This window comes from Neoarius graeffei, chromosome 14, assembly GCF_027579695.1.
Source record: "Neoarius graeffei isolate fNeoGra1 chromosome 14, fNeoGra1.pri, whole genome shotgun sequence".
NCBI lineage: Eukaryota > Metazoa > Chordata > Actinopteri > Siluriformes > Ariidae > Neoarius > Neoarius graeffei.
Window position 1 is genome coordinate 6,052,154 of NC_083582.1, and position 15,497 is coordinate 6,067,650.

General features: G+C 43.7%; 1 protein-coding gene across 1 annotated transcript in view; it reads right to left on the bottom strand.

Annotated features, from left to right (window-relative positions):
- Positions 1–15,497, bottom strand: part of odad2 (outer dynein arm docking complex subunit 2) — a 178,544-nt gene that overhangs the window by 21,246 nt on the left and 141,801 nt on the right. Inside the window, exons 17-18 of the mRNA XM_060938718.1 lie at positions 3,453–3,641; positions 833–1,054 (exon numbers count right to left, since the gene is read on the bottom strand). Of these exons, the coding sequence (XP_060794701.1) occupies positions 833–1,054; positions 3,453–3,641 (411 nt within the window). The remainder of the gene's footprint in view (positions 1–832; positions 1,055–3,452; positions 3,642–15,497) is intronic.

Here is a 15,497-nt window from a genome sequence, read left to right on the forward strand (position 1 = left end):
GGACTTATTTGTGTACTTCATAATTGTGTTGGGCATACTTTGCATGGAAGGAAAATTGACGTGGTGATCTTTGTTTACATGAAAGTAGCATCGTAGGGGGTAGGGTTTTCCTTAATGTCATGCAAATGAGCACCATTATGTGCCCGCCCTACACCCAGAGTAGCTGAGATGGAAAACTTTGAGGGCGATTTTTTCCCTTTTCTGTTTTAAGAAGTATACACTTTCAAAAGGCCACACGTTCTTCAAATATTGTCAGATCTCCACATGGAAGGCATCATTGGAAAGCTTAGAAACTGTCCTTTCTGAATCTGTCAATAACTCAAAATGCCCCCGGGCCGACATGTGTCCCTGGATAACGTTATCTGACACATATTTGTAAATTGTGAAGTGAAACATCTGAAGGAATCACACTGATGTTTCACTGATTTTATCTGAAAATACTCTAACGAGCTGTGAACTAATTTAATAATACAATTATAAACCTTTATAGCAAATTAAAGCATTTAAAAACCAGAAATAAATAAAGAAAAGAATAAAAGTGCATTAATGCTGTAATAATAATAATAACAATAATAAATGTGAGGTCAGTGTCGTTTTTAGGTTTTATTAATTGGTAATGGATGCATTATTTATTGGTAATCTGTTTCAGATCTTTTTAGGCTTCAAAAATCTAGTGTGATGTCACTCTTTCAACTTTTTTAAACAAACAAAAACAGCAAGCAAACAAACGACTGCACGTCAATTACGTCCTGGCTGCTGAGAAAATAAAATTCAAGTTTAATTAGGACTAAATAACTGTGTGTGATCCTCCAGGTGTGGGAGGGTGCTGTACCTTGACCACGCCACTCTGGTGCATGGTGACGCAGTTGTCGTCGTCTCTGGAGAGCTGGTAGAGGGCCTCAGCTGTGGCGCGGTGCACCTCCGGGTCTTTCGAGTGCAGGTAGCGCACTAGAGGAGCCACGGCTCGGGCCTCGCCGAACGCCGTGCGGTTCGAACCCCACGCGCAGCAGCGAGCGATGGCCTCGGACAGATACCTCCGCAACTTATCATCCGTCTGCAGCCGGAGGCAAAAAACAGTAGCACGCGTCCCGTCAGAGCTCATCAGAAGTTGGACAAGAACTCGAGTAATAAATGAGAACGCAGGTTGTATCTGAGCTCACACTGCAGTCTGATCAGAACGTTAATTAATTTCCCATAACAGCAGCTCTGACAGTAGTGAAGCTACAAGCCTCAGTAAATGCACCTGTACGTTAATACATTATCGTTTCCATAGTAACCATTTGTGCAGTGGACATTTCCACATAATCTCAGACTAATAAGAAACTAATAATAAAGATGTCTGATTGATGAAACGGTGAAGCTTTCTTCTTCTTCTTCTGATGTTGTTTAACATGAGCACGTTAATGGAAAGATCTCCAGCAGCAGTAACTTCTCAGACCCGAGGAGTTTACGCTGCGGGGCTTCTCAGGAACAAGAGCAGCTGTGTGGGCTTTTATTTTAATCTCATTCACATCAAGGGAGAGAGAATGAGAGAGAGTCTGGCGAGGGAACAAATGTTTATGGCTGTTGTAACAGAAGGGATTTTTTGTGGATATTCCATAACTTTAAATACAACTATAAACGGATAAAATGTACAACATGTCAGTCTTTAATTAATACAGTAATAAAGCAGAAGGGGATGCGTGCGCTAATCTAACCCTTCTTTCTAGTAATGTGTACGTCTCATATGACCTTAACATACAGGGAAGGAAAAGGAATAGTGGAAGGAAAGGAAAAAGTGGAAGGTAAAGTGGAAGGAAAGGAAAAGTGGAAGAAAAGGAAAAGGAATAGTGGAAGGAAAGGAAAAAGTGGAAGGTAAAGTGGAAAGAAAGGAAAAGTGGAAGAAAAGGAAAGTGGAAGGAAAGGAAAAGGAATAGTGGAAGGAAAGGAAAAGTGGAAGGAAAGGAAAAGGAATAGTGGAAGGAAAGGAAAAGTGGAAGGAAAGGAAAAGTGGAAGGAAAGGAAAGTGGAAGTAAAGGAAAAGTGGAAGGAAAGGAAAAGGAAACGCGGATGGTAAAGTGGAAGGAAAGGAAAAGTGGAAGGAAAAGTGGAAGGAAAGGAAAAGTGGAAGGAAAAGTGGAAGGAAAGGAAAAGTGGAGAGAAAAATGGAAGGAAAGGTAAAGTGGAAGGAAAGGAAAAAGTGGAAGGTAAAGTGGAAGGAAAGGAAAAGTGGAAGAAAAGGAAAAGTGGAAGAAAAGGAAAAGTGGAAGGAAATTAAAAGGAATAGTGGAAGGAAAGGAAAAAGTGGAAGGAAAGGAAAAGTGGAAGGAAAGGAAAAGTGGAAGGAAAGGAAAAGGAAACGCGGATGGTAAAGTGGAAGGAAAGGAAAAGTGGAGGGAAAAGTGGAAGGAAAGGAAAAGGAAATGCGGATGGTAAAGTGGAAGGAAAGGAAAAGTGGAAGGAAAAGTGGAAGGAAAGGAAAAGTGGAGGGAAAAGTGGAAGGAAAGGAAAAGTGGAGGGAAAAGTGGAAGGGAAGGTAAAGTGGAAGGAAAGGAAAAGTGGAAGAAAAGGAAAAGTGGAAGGAAATGAAAAGGAATAGTGGAAGGAAAGGAAAAAGTGGAAGGAAAGGAAAAGTGGAAGGAAAGGAAAAGTGGAAGGAAAGGAAAAGGAAACGCGGATGGTAAAGTGGAAGGAAAGGAAAAGTGGAAGGAAAAGTGGAAGGAAAGGAAAAGTGGAGGGAAAAGTGGAAGGAAAGGAAAAGTGGAAGGAAAGGAAAAGTGGAAGGTAAAGTGGAAGGAAAGGAAAAGGAAACACGGAAGGTGAGTGGAAGAAAAGGAAAAGTGGAAGGAAAGTGGAAGAAAAGGAAAAGTGGAAGGAAAGTGGAAGAAAAGGAAAAGTGGAAGGTAAAGTGGAAGGAAAGGAAAATGAAACACGGAAGGTAAAGTGGAAGGAAAGTTGAAGGAAAGGAAAAGTGGAAGGAAAGGAAAAGCAAAATGAACAGAAAGGAAAGGTTATGGAAAAGTGGAAGGAGAGAAAGTGTAAGTATAAATGGATAAACAGTCTGACGTTTCTCTTGAATGAATAAAAAGTGGAACGTGAGGGGGTTGCCTGAACCGCCATCGAATATAATCCCTCATTTCACTCGTGCGTACGGCTCACACAGCATTAAACTCCATTTCACACACGTCACCTTCACCCTGTTTGGCTCAAATTCCAAAATCTGGTCAGTTCACCTGCTGGTTACACCGAGATTTCCAGCTGTACCCTCCAACCCAAAAACACCCACCGAGTGACAGAGGCATAAAAACCGGTGATAAAAGAAAGAAAACACAACAGCGCGTGAATAATCAGCTCCAGGGTCGGAACAGTAACTCCACTTCATCACACCGGTCCACCGCTGATTAGTTTCCTACGACAGCATCACTCTGAGTGGGATTGCTTATGTAGCAGTGTGAGGGTGTGTTAAAGCTCACTGTGTTGGTGAGGCTGGAGAGCATCGGCACGACTCCGTGCTCAGTGATCACAGCCAGGTTCTCCTCATCTCTGGCGATTTTGGAGATGGCTGCACACACACTGGCCAGCACCTCCACATTCGGGGAGTTCAGGAGATTAACAATCAGCTCCAAACCACCGACGAAGGAACGCACCATCTCCCCAGCATCCTGAAACACACACACACACAGGAAAAAAATCAGATAATCTCTGAGGTTGTAAAGTGATAAATTTGTGAGAAAAAAAAGTCTGAAATTTACAAGAAACAAAACTTGGAAAAATAGGGAGATATATATATATATATATATATATATTTTTTTTTTTTTAAGAAACCAGATCATTTCACTTTGTAAAGTTGGATCAACGTCATTACACAATAGATGTCACGGCTGAGTTACAGGAACTTTAGGAGGAGAGTTGGATACAAAACTATTTAAGTTTTCTCATCTCATTATCTGTAGCCGCTTATCCTGTTCTACAGGGTCGCAGGCAAGCTGGAGCCTATCCCAGCTGACTACGGGCGAAAGGCGGGGTACACCCTGGACAAGTCGCCAGGTCATCACAGGGCTGACACATAGGCCAAGTTTACGTATCTGTCTCGTTTTCTTCGCGGATGCACTGTCCGTTTACATTAAACCGCCGGGAAACGGGAATCCGCCAGGGTCCACGTATTCAATCCAGATCGTGTCTGGTCCGGTGCTGTGTAAACATTGAGAATACGCGGATACGCTGTGCTGAGCTCTAGCTGGCGTCGTCATTGAACAACGTCACTGTGACATCCACCTTCCTGATTCGCTGGCGTTGGTCATGTGACGCGACTGCTGAAAAACGGCACGGACCTCCGCCTTGTATCACCTTTCATTAAAGAGTATAAAAGTATGAAAATACTGCAAATACTGATGCAAATACTGCCCATTGTGTAGTTATGATTGTCTTTAGGCTTGCCATCCTTCCACTTGCAAGTGGTAAGTGATCTGCGCTGGGATCACACACACAGCGGCTCAGTCCCGAATCACTGCTCGTGCGCTCCACTCGCGCGCTCTGTGAGCTGCGCAGGGCCGGAGTGCGCACCCTCCAGAGGGCACTCGCTGTTCAGGGCGGAGTGATTTGGAGCGCAGGATGCCTGCAGAGCCGAGCGTATCCGTGTATTGGCGTTGCTGTGTGCACACTAATCGTTTTAAAAACGTTAATCTAATGATCCGTGGATACGGTCTAATGTAAACCCCACCATAGACACAGACAACCATTCACACTCACATTCACACCTACGGTCAATTTAGAGTCACCAGTTAACCTAACCTGCATGTCTTTGGACTGTGGGGGAAACCGGAGCACCCGGAGGAAACCCACGCGGACACGGGGAGAACATGCAAACTCCGCACAGAAAGGCCCTCGCCGGCCACGGGGCTCGAACCCAGAACCTTCTTGCTGTGAGGCGACAGCGCTAACCACTACACCACCGTGCCACCACTATTTAAGTTTTGTTTGTTGTAAACTCAACTCTCTTTCCATCTCGTAAATTCGAGACACTCTTTCCATCTTGTAAATTCGAGACACTCTCTTTCCATCTCGTAAATTCGAGACACTCTCTTTCCATCTTGTAAATTCGAGACACTCTCTTTCCATCTCGTAAATTCGAGACACTCTTTCCATCTTGTAAATTCGAGACACTCTCTTTCCATCTCGTAAATTCGAGACACTCTCTTTCCATCTCGTAAATTCGAGACACACTCTTTCCATCTCGTAAATTCGAGACACTCTCTTTCCAGCTCGTAAATTCAACTCTTTCCATCTCATAAAATCGAGACTCTCTCTTTCCATCTCGTAAATTCGAGACACTCTCTTTCCAGCTCGTAAATTCAACTCTTTCCATCTCATAAAATCGAGACTCTCTCTTACCATCTCGTAAATTCGACTCTCCTTTTCCATGTCATAAATTAGACTGTCTCTTTCCATCTTGTAAATTTAAGACTCCCTCTCTCCATCCCATAAATTCACTTCTGTCTCTCCATCTCGTAAATCCAACTCTCTATTTCCATCTCGTAAATCCGACTCTCTCTTTCCATCTCGTAAATTGGAGACTCTCTCTTTCCATCTCGTAAATCGGAGACTCTCTCTTTCCATCTCATAAAATCGAGACTCTCTCTTTCCATCTCGTAAATTCGAGACACTCTCTTTCCAGCTCGTAAATTCAACTCTTTCCATCTCATAAAATCGAGACTCTCTCTTACCATCTCGTAAATTCGACTCTCCTTTTCCATGTCATAAATTAGACTGTCTCTTTCCATCTTGTAAATTTAAGACTCCCTCTCTCCATCCCATAAATTCACTTCTGTCTCTCCATCACGTAAATCCGACTCTCTCTTTCCATCTCGTAAATTGGAGACTCTCTCTTTCCATCTCGTAAATCGGAGACTCTCTCTTTCCATCTCGTAAATCCGAGACTCTCTCTTTCCATCTCGTAAATCGGAGACTCTCTCTTTCCATCTCGTAAATCGGAGACTCTCTCTTTCCATCTCGTAAATCCGAGACACTCTCTTTCCATCTCATAAATCCGAGACACTCTCTTTCCATCTCGTAAATTCGAGACACACTCCATCTCGTAAATTCGAGACACTCTCTTTCCATCTCGTAACTTCCTCTCTCTTTCCATCTCGTAAATTCGAGACACTCTTTCCATCTCGTAAATTCGAGACTCTCTCTTTCCATCTCGTAAATCGGAGACTCTCTCTTTCCATCTCGTAAATCGGAGACTCTCTCTTTCCATCTCGTAAATCCGAGACACTCTCTTTCCATCTCATAAATCCGAGACACTCTCTTTCCATCTCGTAAATTCGAGACACACTCCATCTCGTAAATTCGAGACACTCTCTTTCCATCTCGTAACTTCCTCTCTCTTTCCATCTCGTAAATTCGAGACACTCTTTCCATCTCGTAAATTCGAGACTCTCTCTTACCATCTCGTAAATCCGAGACTCTCCCTTTCCATCTCGTAAATCCGAGACACTCTCTTTCCATCTCGTAAATCCGAGACACTCTCTTTCCATCTCGTAAATCCGAGACACTCTCTTTCCATCTCGTAAATTCGAGACACTCTCTTTCCATCTCGTAAATTCGAGACACTCTCTTTCCATCTCGTAAATTCGAGACACTCTCTTTCCATCTCGTAAATTCGAGACACTCTCTTTCCATCTCGTAAATCCGAGACACTCTCTTTCCATCTCGTAAATCCGAGACACACTCTTTCCATCTCGTAAATCCGAGACACACTCTTTCCATCTCGTAAATTCGAGACACACTCTTTCCATCTCGTAAATTCGACTCTCTCTCTTTCCATCTCGTAAATTCGACTCTCTCTTTCCATCTCGTAAATTCGAGACACTCTCTTTCCATCTCGTAAATCTGAGACACTCTCTTTCCATCTCGTAAATTCGAGACACTCTCTTTCCATCTCGTAAATTCGAGAGACACTCCATCTCGTAAATTTGAGACACTCTCTTTCCATCTCGTAAATTCGAGACACTCTCTTTCCATCTCGTAAATCCGAGACACACTCTTTCCATCTCGTAAATCCGAGACACACTCTTTCCATCTCGTAAATCCGAGACACACTCTTTCCATCTCGTAAATCCGAGACACACTCTTTCCATCTCGTAAATCCGAGACACACTCTTTCCATCTCTTAAATTCGAGAGACACTCCATCTCGTAAATTCGAGACACTCTCTTTCCATCTCGTAAATTCGAGACACTCTCTTTCCATCTCGTAAATTCGAGACTCTCTCTTTCCATCTCTTAACTTCGACTCTCTCTTTCCATCTCGCAAATTCGAGACTCTCTCTTACTATCTCGTAAATTTGACTCTCCTTTTCCATGTCATAAATTTGACTGTCTCTTTCCATCTTCTAAATTTAAGACTCCCTCTCTCCATCCCGTAAATTCGCTTCTCTCTTTCCATCTCGTAAATTCGAGACACTCTCTTTCCAGCTCGTAAATTCGAGAGACACTCTCTTTCCAGCTCGTAAATTCGAGAGACACTCCATCTCGTAAATTCGAGACACTCCATCTCGTAAATTCGAGACACTCTTTCCATCTCGTAAATCCGAGACACTCTTTCCATCTCGTAAATCCGAGACACTCTCTTTCCATCTCGTAAATCCGAGACACTCTCTTTCCATCTCGTAAATCCGAGACACTCTCTTTCCATCTCGTAAATCCGAGACACTCTCTTTCCATCTCGTAAATTCGAGACTCTCTCTTACCATCTCTTAAACTCGACTCTCTTTTTCCACCTCCTAAATTCGAGACACACTCCAATTCGTAAATCCGAGACACTCTCTTTCCATCTCGTAAATCCGAGACACTCTCTTTCCAGCTCGTAAATTCGAGAGACACTCCATCTCGTAAATTCGAGACACTCCATCTCGTAAATTCGAGACACTCTTTCCATCTCGTAAATCCGAGACACTCTTTCCATCTCGTAAATCCGAGACACTCTCTTTCCATCTCGTAAATCCGAGACACACTCTTTCCATCTCGTAAATCCGAGACACACTCTTTCCATCTCGTAAATCCGAGACACACTCTTTCCATCTCGTAAATTCGAGACACACTGTTTCCATCTCGTAAATCCGAGACACTCTCTTTCCATCTCGTAAATCCGAGACACACTCTTTCCATCTCGTAAATCCGAGACACTCTCTTTCCATCTCGTAAATCCGAGACACTCTCTTTCCATCTCGTAAATCCGAGACACACTCTTTCCATCTCGTAAATCCGAGACACTCTCTTTCCATCTCGTAAATTCGAGACACACTCTTTCCATCTCGTAAATTCGAGACACTCTCCATCTCGTAAATTCGAGACACACCATCTCGTAAATTCGAGACACACTCCAATTCGTAAATCCGAGACACACTCTTTCCATCTCGTAAATCCGAGACACTCTCTTTCCATCTCGTAAATCCGAGACACTCTCTTTCCATCTCGTAAATCCGAGACACACTCTTTCCATCTCGTAAATCCGAGACACACTCTTTCCATCTCGTAAATCCGAGACACACTCTTTCCATCTCGTAAATCCGAGACACACTCTTTCCATCTCGTAAATTCGAGACACACTCTTTCCATCTCGTAAATCCGAGACACTCTCTTTCCATCTCGTAAATCCGAGACACACTCTTTCCATCTCGTAAATCCGAGACACTCTCTTTCCATCTCGTAAATCCGAGACACTCTCTTTCCATCTCGTAAATTCGAGACACACCATCTCGTAAATTCGAGACACTCTCTTTCCATCTCCTAAATTCGAGACACACTCCAATTCGTAAATCCGAGACACACTCTTTCCATCTCGTAAATCCGAGACACTCTCTTTCCATCTCGTAAATCCGAGACACACTCTTTCCATCTCGTAAATCCGAGACACACTCTTTCCATCTCGTAAATCCGAGACACACTCTTTCCATCTCGTAAATCCGAGACACACTCTTTCCATCTCGTAAATCCGAGACACACTCTTTCCATCTCGTAAATCCGAGACACTCTCTTTCCATCTCGTAAATCCGAGACACTCTCTTTCCATCTCGTAAATCCGAGACACACTCTTTCCATCTCGTAAATCCGAGACACACTCTTTCCATCTCGTAAATCCGAGACACTCTCTTTCCATCTCGTAAATTCGAGACACACTCTTTCCATCTCGTAAATCCGAGACACACTCTTTCCATCTCGTAAATCCGAGACACTCTCTTTCCATCTCGTAAATTCGAGACACTCTTTCCATCTCGTAAATTCGAGACACACCATCTCGTAAATTCGAGACACTCTCTTTCCACCTCCTAAATTCGAGACACACTCCAATTCGTAAATCCGAGACACTCTCTTTCCATCTCGTAAATCCGAGACACTCTCTTTCCATCTCGTAAATCCGAGACACACTCTTTCCATCTCGTAAATCCGAGACACACTCTTTCCATCTCGTAAATCCGAGACACACTCTTTCCATCTCGTAAATCCGAGACACACTCTTTCCATCTCGTAAATCCGAGACACTCTCTTTCCATCTCGTAAATCCGAGACACTCTCTTTCCATCTCGTAAATCCGAGACAAACTCTTTCCATCTCGTAAATCCGAGACACACTCTTTCCATCTCGTAAATCCGAGACACACACTTTCCATCTCGTAAATCCGAGACACACTCTTTCCATCTCGTAAATCCGAGACACTCTCTTTCCATCTCGTAAATCCGAGACACTCTCTTTCCATCTCGTAAATCCGAGACACTATCTTTCCATCTCGTAAATCCGAGACACACTCTTTCCATCTCGTAAATCCGAGACACTCTCTTTCCATCTCGTAAATTCGAGACACTCTCTTTCCATCTCGTAAATTCGAGAGACACTCCATCTCGTAAATTTGAGACACTCTCTTTCCATCTCGTAAATTCGAGACACTCTTTCCATCTCGTAACTTCGACACTCTTTCCATCTCGTAAATCCGAGACACTCTCTTTCCATCTCGTAAATTCGAGACACACTCTTTCCATCTCGTAAATTCGAGACACTCTCTTTCCATCTCGTAAATTCGAGACACACCATCTCGTAAATTCGAGACACACTCCAATTCGTAAATTCGAGACACACTCTTTCCATCTCGTAAATCCGAGACACTCTCTTTCCATCTCGTAAATCCGAGACACTCTCTTTCCATCTCGTAAATCCGAGACACACTCTTTCCATCTCGTAAATCCGAGACACACTCTTTCCATCTCGTAAATCCGAGACACACTCTTTCCATCTCGTAAATCCGAGACACTCTCTTTCCATCTCGTAAATCCGAGACACTCTCTTTCCATCTTGTAAATTCGAGACACACCATCTCGTAAATTCGAGACACTCTCTTTCCATCTCCTAAATTCGAGACACACTCCAATTCGTAAATCCGAGACACACCATCTCGTAAATCCGAGACACTCTCTTTCCATCTCGTAAATCCGAGACACACTCTTTCCATCTCGTAAATCCGAGACACACTCTTTCCATCTCGTAAATCCGAGACACACTCTTTCCATCTCGTAAATCCGAGACACTCTCTTTCCATCTCGTAAATCCGAGACACACTCTTTCCATCTCGTAAATCCGAGACACTCTCTTTCCATCTCGTAAATCCGAGACACTCTCTTTCCATCTCGTAAATCCGAGACACTCTCTTTCCATCTCGTAAATCCGAGACACTCTCTTTCCATCTCGTAAATCCGAGACACTCTCTTTCCATCTCGTAAATCCGAGACACTCTCTTTCCATCTCGTAAATCCGAGACACTCTCTTTCCATCTCGTAAATTCGAGACTCTCTCTTACCATCTCTTAAACTCGACTCTCTTTTTCCATGTCGTAAATTCGACTCTCCTTTTCCATGTCGTAAATTCGACTGTCTCTTTCCATCTTGTAAATTTAAGACTCCCTGTCTCATCCCATAAATTCACTTCTGTCTCTCCATCTCATAAATTTGGCTCTCTCTCTCCAGCTCGTAAATTCGACTCCCTCTTTCCATCTCGTAAATCCGACTCCCTCTTTCCATCTCGTAAATCCGACTCCCTCTTTCCATGTTGTAAATTCGAGACTTTAATCTCGGAAATTGATTTTTTTCTCATCAGTTTACTATTTTAATCTTGGAAATTACTTTTTTCCTGGAGTATTACCTGCCCTCCTCCAGCGCCACAATATTTTATTTTATTTACTTATACCTACAATGGCCCTAATATGCCATCTTAGATTTCTGTTTAAGTAAATAGTTTAGGAAAAAAAAAAAGTGTGTTGTATCTGGTCTGGAAGTGAAAACTGCAAATGAGGAGTCTCTGCCAGTCTGAGACACACAGCAGCTTATACTGAAGGCATGAGGACAACCACAGCGGAAGAATGGGCACGCACGCACGCACACATGCACGCACGCACGCACACGGCTTCCATGGCTACTATTCAGACACTCGGCTCTTTCTGTGGTGCCGGTAACATGCAGTAAACTGACATGGCACAAGTCTGTTTCCAGTAATTAGAAAATAGCAGTGAGACACCTTTAATGACAGCACAGAGACGTGTAATTATGGCCTGGGTACTGCATGGTGCGACACTGAAACACAAGGGCGTCTGCCAAACGCTATAAATGTATATGTAAAGCAAATATAAATACAATTCTATTATAAATAAATGAACAATTTTGTAAACATGGTGTGCAGAAGGCGAGGGCTCGAGTCAATAAACACACAATGCTATTTAACCTCAGATTCATCTCAAAGTGATGATACACAGGGCGACTTTTTGGGCAATGTTGCCGGCAACGGGCAACCAGGTGAGACACAGGGCAACTAATTAGGGCAAAAGACAATCAGATAAGAGCAAATCTGTTTCCAGGGAGAGACAGACACCACAAAGATGGACACTGAAACATCTGCAGCGTCACTTTTGTCTCGACTTCAGCCTTTATTTATTTCGCTCAAGTGTGCATCACTTCTGGAAAAAACTGAATAGATACTCAAGTCAAAAAATAATTTGCCATTATTTTAATATGTATATACATGGTCAAAATAACCACATTATTCTGTTAAACACTTTTTAAATCTCTCTAAAATGCTAGTAGCCTCCAATTACAGACGCTAGAACTAATAAAAACCTCATGGTTTAATTCTCATCTCAGCAAAAAAGACAAAAGGACATGGAGCAGGAGATGCTGATGATGATGAAAAGGGCGTGGCAGAGCTCCTGAAAGGCTTGCTTTCTTTTTTAGATCCTGAAGTTTGTACTGTTTCGCCCCCGGGTTCCACAAGTCATCGTGCTCTGGATGTGAATTAGATCAGACGATAAGTTCGAGAATCTCTATTACAACTCTCTCTCAAAAAAAAAAAAAAGAGCTTCATCACTTTTAACTTGATGTAAGAGAACTAACGTTATCCCTATATAGCTAGTAATAACTTCCAGCTATGTTAGCAAAAACCACCGCTAGTTAGCCAAATCCCATTCAATCTTTATGGAGTGGTGGTTAGCTAACGACAATTTGCACTTAGTTGAAAAAAAGAATGTCTTATTTACAACCTGAGCATAAAAATAGATGTCTGTTGGTTTTGTAAACATCTGATGAGGTAAATTCACCACTCTGGGTTTGCACAGAACAACTTACCGCCATAAAAAGAGACAAGTTGTGTCTCTTCGGAGACGCCGCCATCTTTGTTGAAAATTTCAGAAGCTCTCAGGTGGTCGTGTGATTCGCTGCTAGCACTCTGATTGGATGATCTTAAAAAGTTGCCGAAAACGATCAAAATTGTTCAGATAGAAATGACGTTGCCCAATCTCAGTGGGAACGTGTCGAAGCGTGATCACCTAGCAACACTGCCCAGAAAGTTGCCCTGTGTATCATCAGCCTTCACTGTGACTGCAGTCAGTCATGAACACCGTGGAAAATACTCACTTCTGATTGGCTGGCAGGTGTGCGCTGGTTCTCAAAGATAATAGGTTAATATAAGAACCATAGGTGTAGCTCTGGCGGCTTAGTGTGTGTCTGTCGCCTCACAGCAAGAAGGTCCGGGTTCGAGCCCCGTGGCCGGCGAGGGCCTTTCTGTGTGGAGTTTGCATGTTCTCCCCGTGTCCGCGTGGGTTTCCTCCGGGTGCTCCGGTTTCCCCCACAGTCCAAAGACATGCAGGTTAGGTTAACTGGTGACTCTAAATTGACCGTAGGTGTGAATGTGAGTGTGAATGGTTGTCTGTGTCTATGGTGGGGTTTACATTAGACCGTATCAGCGGATCATCAGATTAACGTTTTTAAAACGATTAGCGTGCACACAGCAACGCCAATACACGATTCGCGTGCACACAGCAACGCCAATACACGGATACGCTCGGCTCCGCAGGCATCCTGCGCTCCAAATCACTCCGCCCTGAACAGCGAGCGCCCTCTGGAGGGTGCGCACTCCGGCCCTGCGCAGCTCACAGAGCGCGCGAGTGAAGCGCACGAGCAGTGATTCGGGACTGAGCCGCTGTGTGTTTGATCCCAGCGCATATCGGGCATGCGCATCACTTACCACTTGCAAGTGGAAGGATGGCAAGCCTAAAGACAATCATAACTACACAATGAGCAGTATTTGCATCAGTATTTGCAGTATTTTCATACTTTTATACTCTTTAATGAAAGGTGATACAAGGCGAAGTCCGCGCCGTTTTTCAGCAGTCGCGTCACATGACCAACGCCAGCGAATCAGGAAGGTGGATGTCACAGTGACGTTGTCCAATGACAACGCCAGCTAGAGCTCAGCACAGCGTATCCGCGTATTCTCAATGTTTACACAGCACCGGACCAGACATGATCTGGATTGAATACGTGGACCCTGGCGGATTCCCGTTTCCCGGTGGTTTAATGTAAACGGACAGTGCATCCACGAAGAAAACGAGACAGATACGGTCTAATGTAAACTTGGCCTATGTGTCGGCCCTGTGATGACCTGGCAACTTGTCCAGGATCTACCCCGCCTTTCGCCCGTAGTCAGCTGGGATAGGCTCCAGCTTGCCTGTGACCCTGTAGAACAGGATAAAGCGGCTACAGATAATGAGATGAGAGGTGTAGCTCTTTTCAAATATACACTACACTAACCACTGGCCATGATCAGGGTACAAGCCAGAAAACGACTACATAATGAAAGGAGAAGATAAAGGAAAGGAAGGAAAAGGAGAGCGTGAGAGGGGGAAAAAAAAAACAGAAAAAGCCATCTGTATATAAGTGCCTGCATTAATTCTTGAAAAGTTCTTTGGGTATTTTTATTTCCAGACTTGTGCATGAACCCTGGATAATCGCAATTATTTTACTAGCGAGAACCAGCATCTGTGGCAGATTGAATGTTTTCCTGTACTGGATGGAGAGAGCGAGCGGGCAGGTGAGGACAGCAGCAGAAAGGAGGGAGAGAAAGAGAGAGGGAGGAAAGGAGGGCAGCCTTTGTTAGAAGTCATGCCAAAGGATGAGCCTGACGTTTGGTGAATCTGGGCTCGAGAGAGCAGAGGAGCAGGAAATGGCAACACGGGAATACTGATGAATCCAGGCAGAGAGAGAACAAGAGGTAAAGGAGAGACGGAGGAAGCGTGTTCGAGTCACCAGCTGCGGCGGGTCACTAAGAATTCCTTTCAAATCCCCTCTCACGAAAACATCTCCAACCGGCACACATTAGCACACGCAGCACGCAGCACTGACAGAGTGAGTGAGGTGCGATAAAAAGAGACAAAGACGAGTACAACACTTCCACGTTGTAAAAATCAAGTGCATCATGAAAGAATTATGAGTAAAAAGCCAAGCGAGAAAAGGAAAATTAGTGAAGACTGAAAGAAACAGGCAGAACAGAGAAGAAAAAAGAAAAGAAACGGAGACAAAAGACTTGTCTACCTGCATAATCTGGAAAAATTCACACAAATTGGAAGTGATGTGAAAGTAAAAAACAGACTTGACATAATCAAGCTGCTTGACTCACGGCTACTGCCTGTAAAATTACAGATGCTAATTGTGCGTGACGATTATTTTTAGATTAAACGTGGCTTTCGTTAAGGCCTGATCACGAAACAGTGCATTATAACGATGTGTTCTGCAGCGTTTCCCCATGCTGTTCATCCAGCACGCTTCTCCTGAACCTGCCCTGGAGCTGCTAACTCAAGCCACATGGGGCTCGGCTGTGTGGTTCATCCACGTCTCCATTTATTTGTCTTGTTCCCGTCACTAAACTTCCCAAGTCACCTAAAACATTGCTGCTGTAAATGTCAGAAAAACACTGTCAAACTCAGTTAGGACTCCTTCTTCAGCAGTTTCTTAAATCCTCAATCTGAACTGCACTGGTTTTTTAATTGTCAGTACTGACGGGGTGTGTGGGCGGGGCGGAGGTCAGAAACAACAGATGTTGCATCTACATGCATATTTAGATCGTGTACAGATTACCGTTTGTGTGTCGTGCTATATTTCAGATTTAGCCGGGGAACAGTGGAGCATTAAAACGTGGATTTCT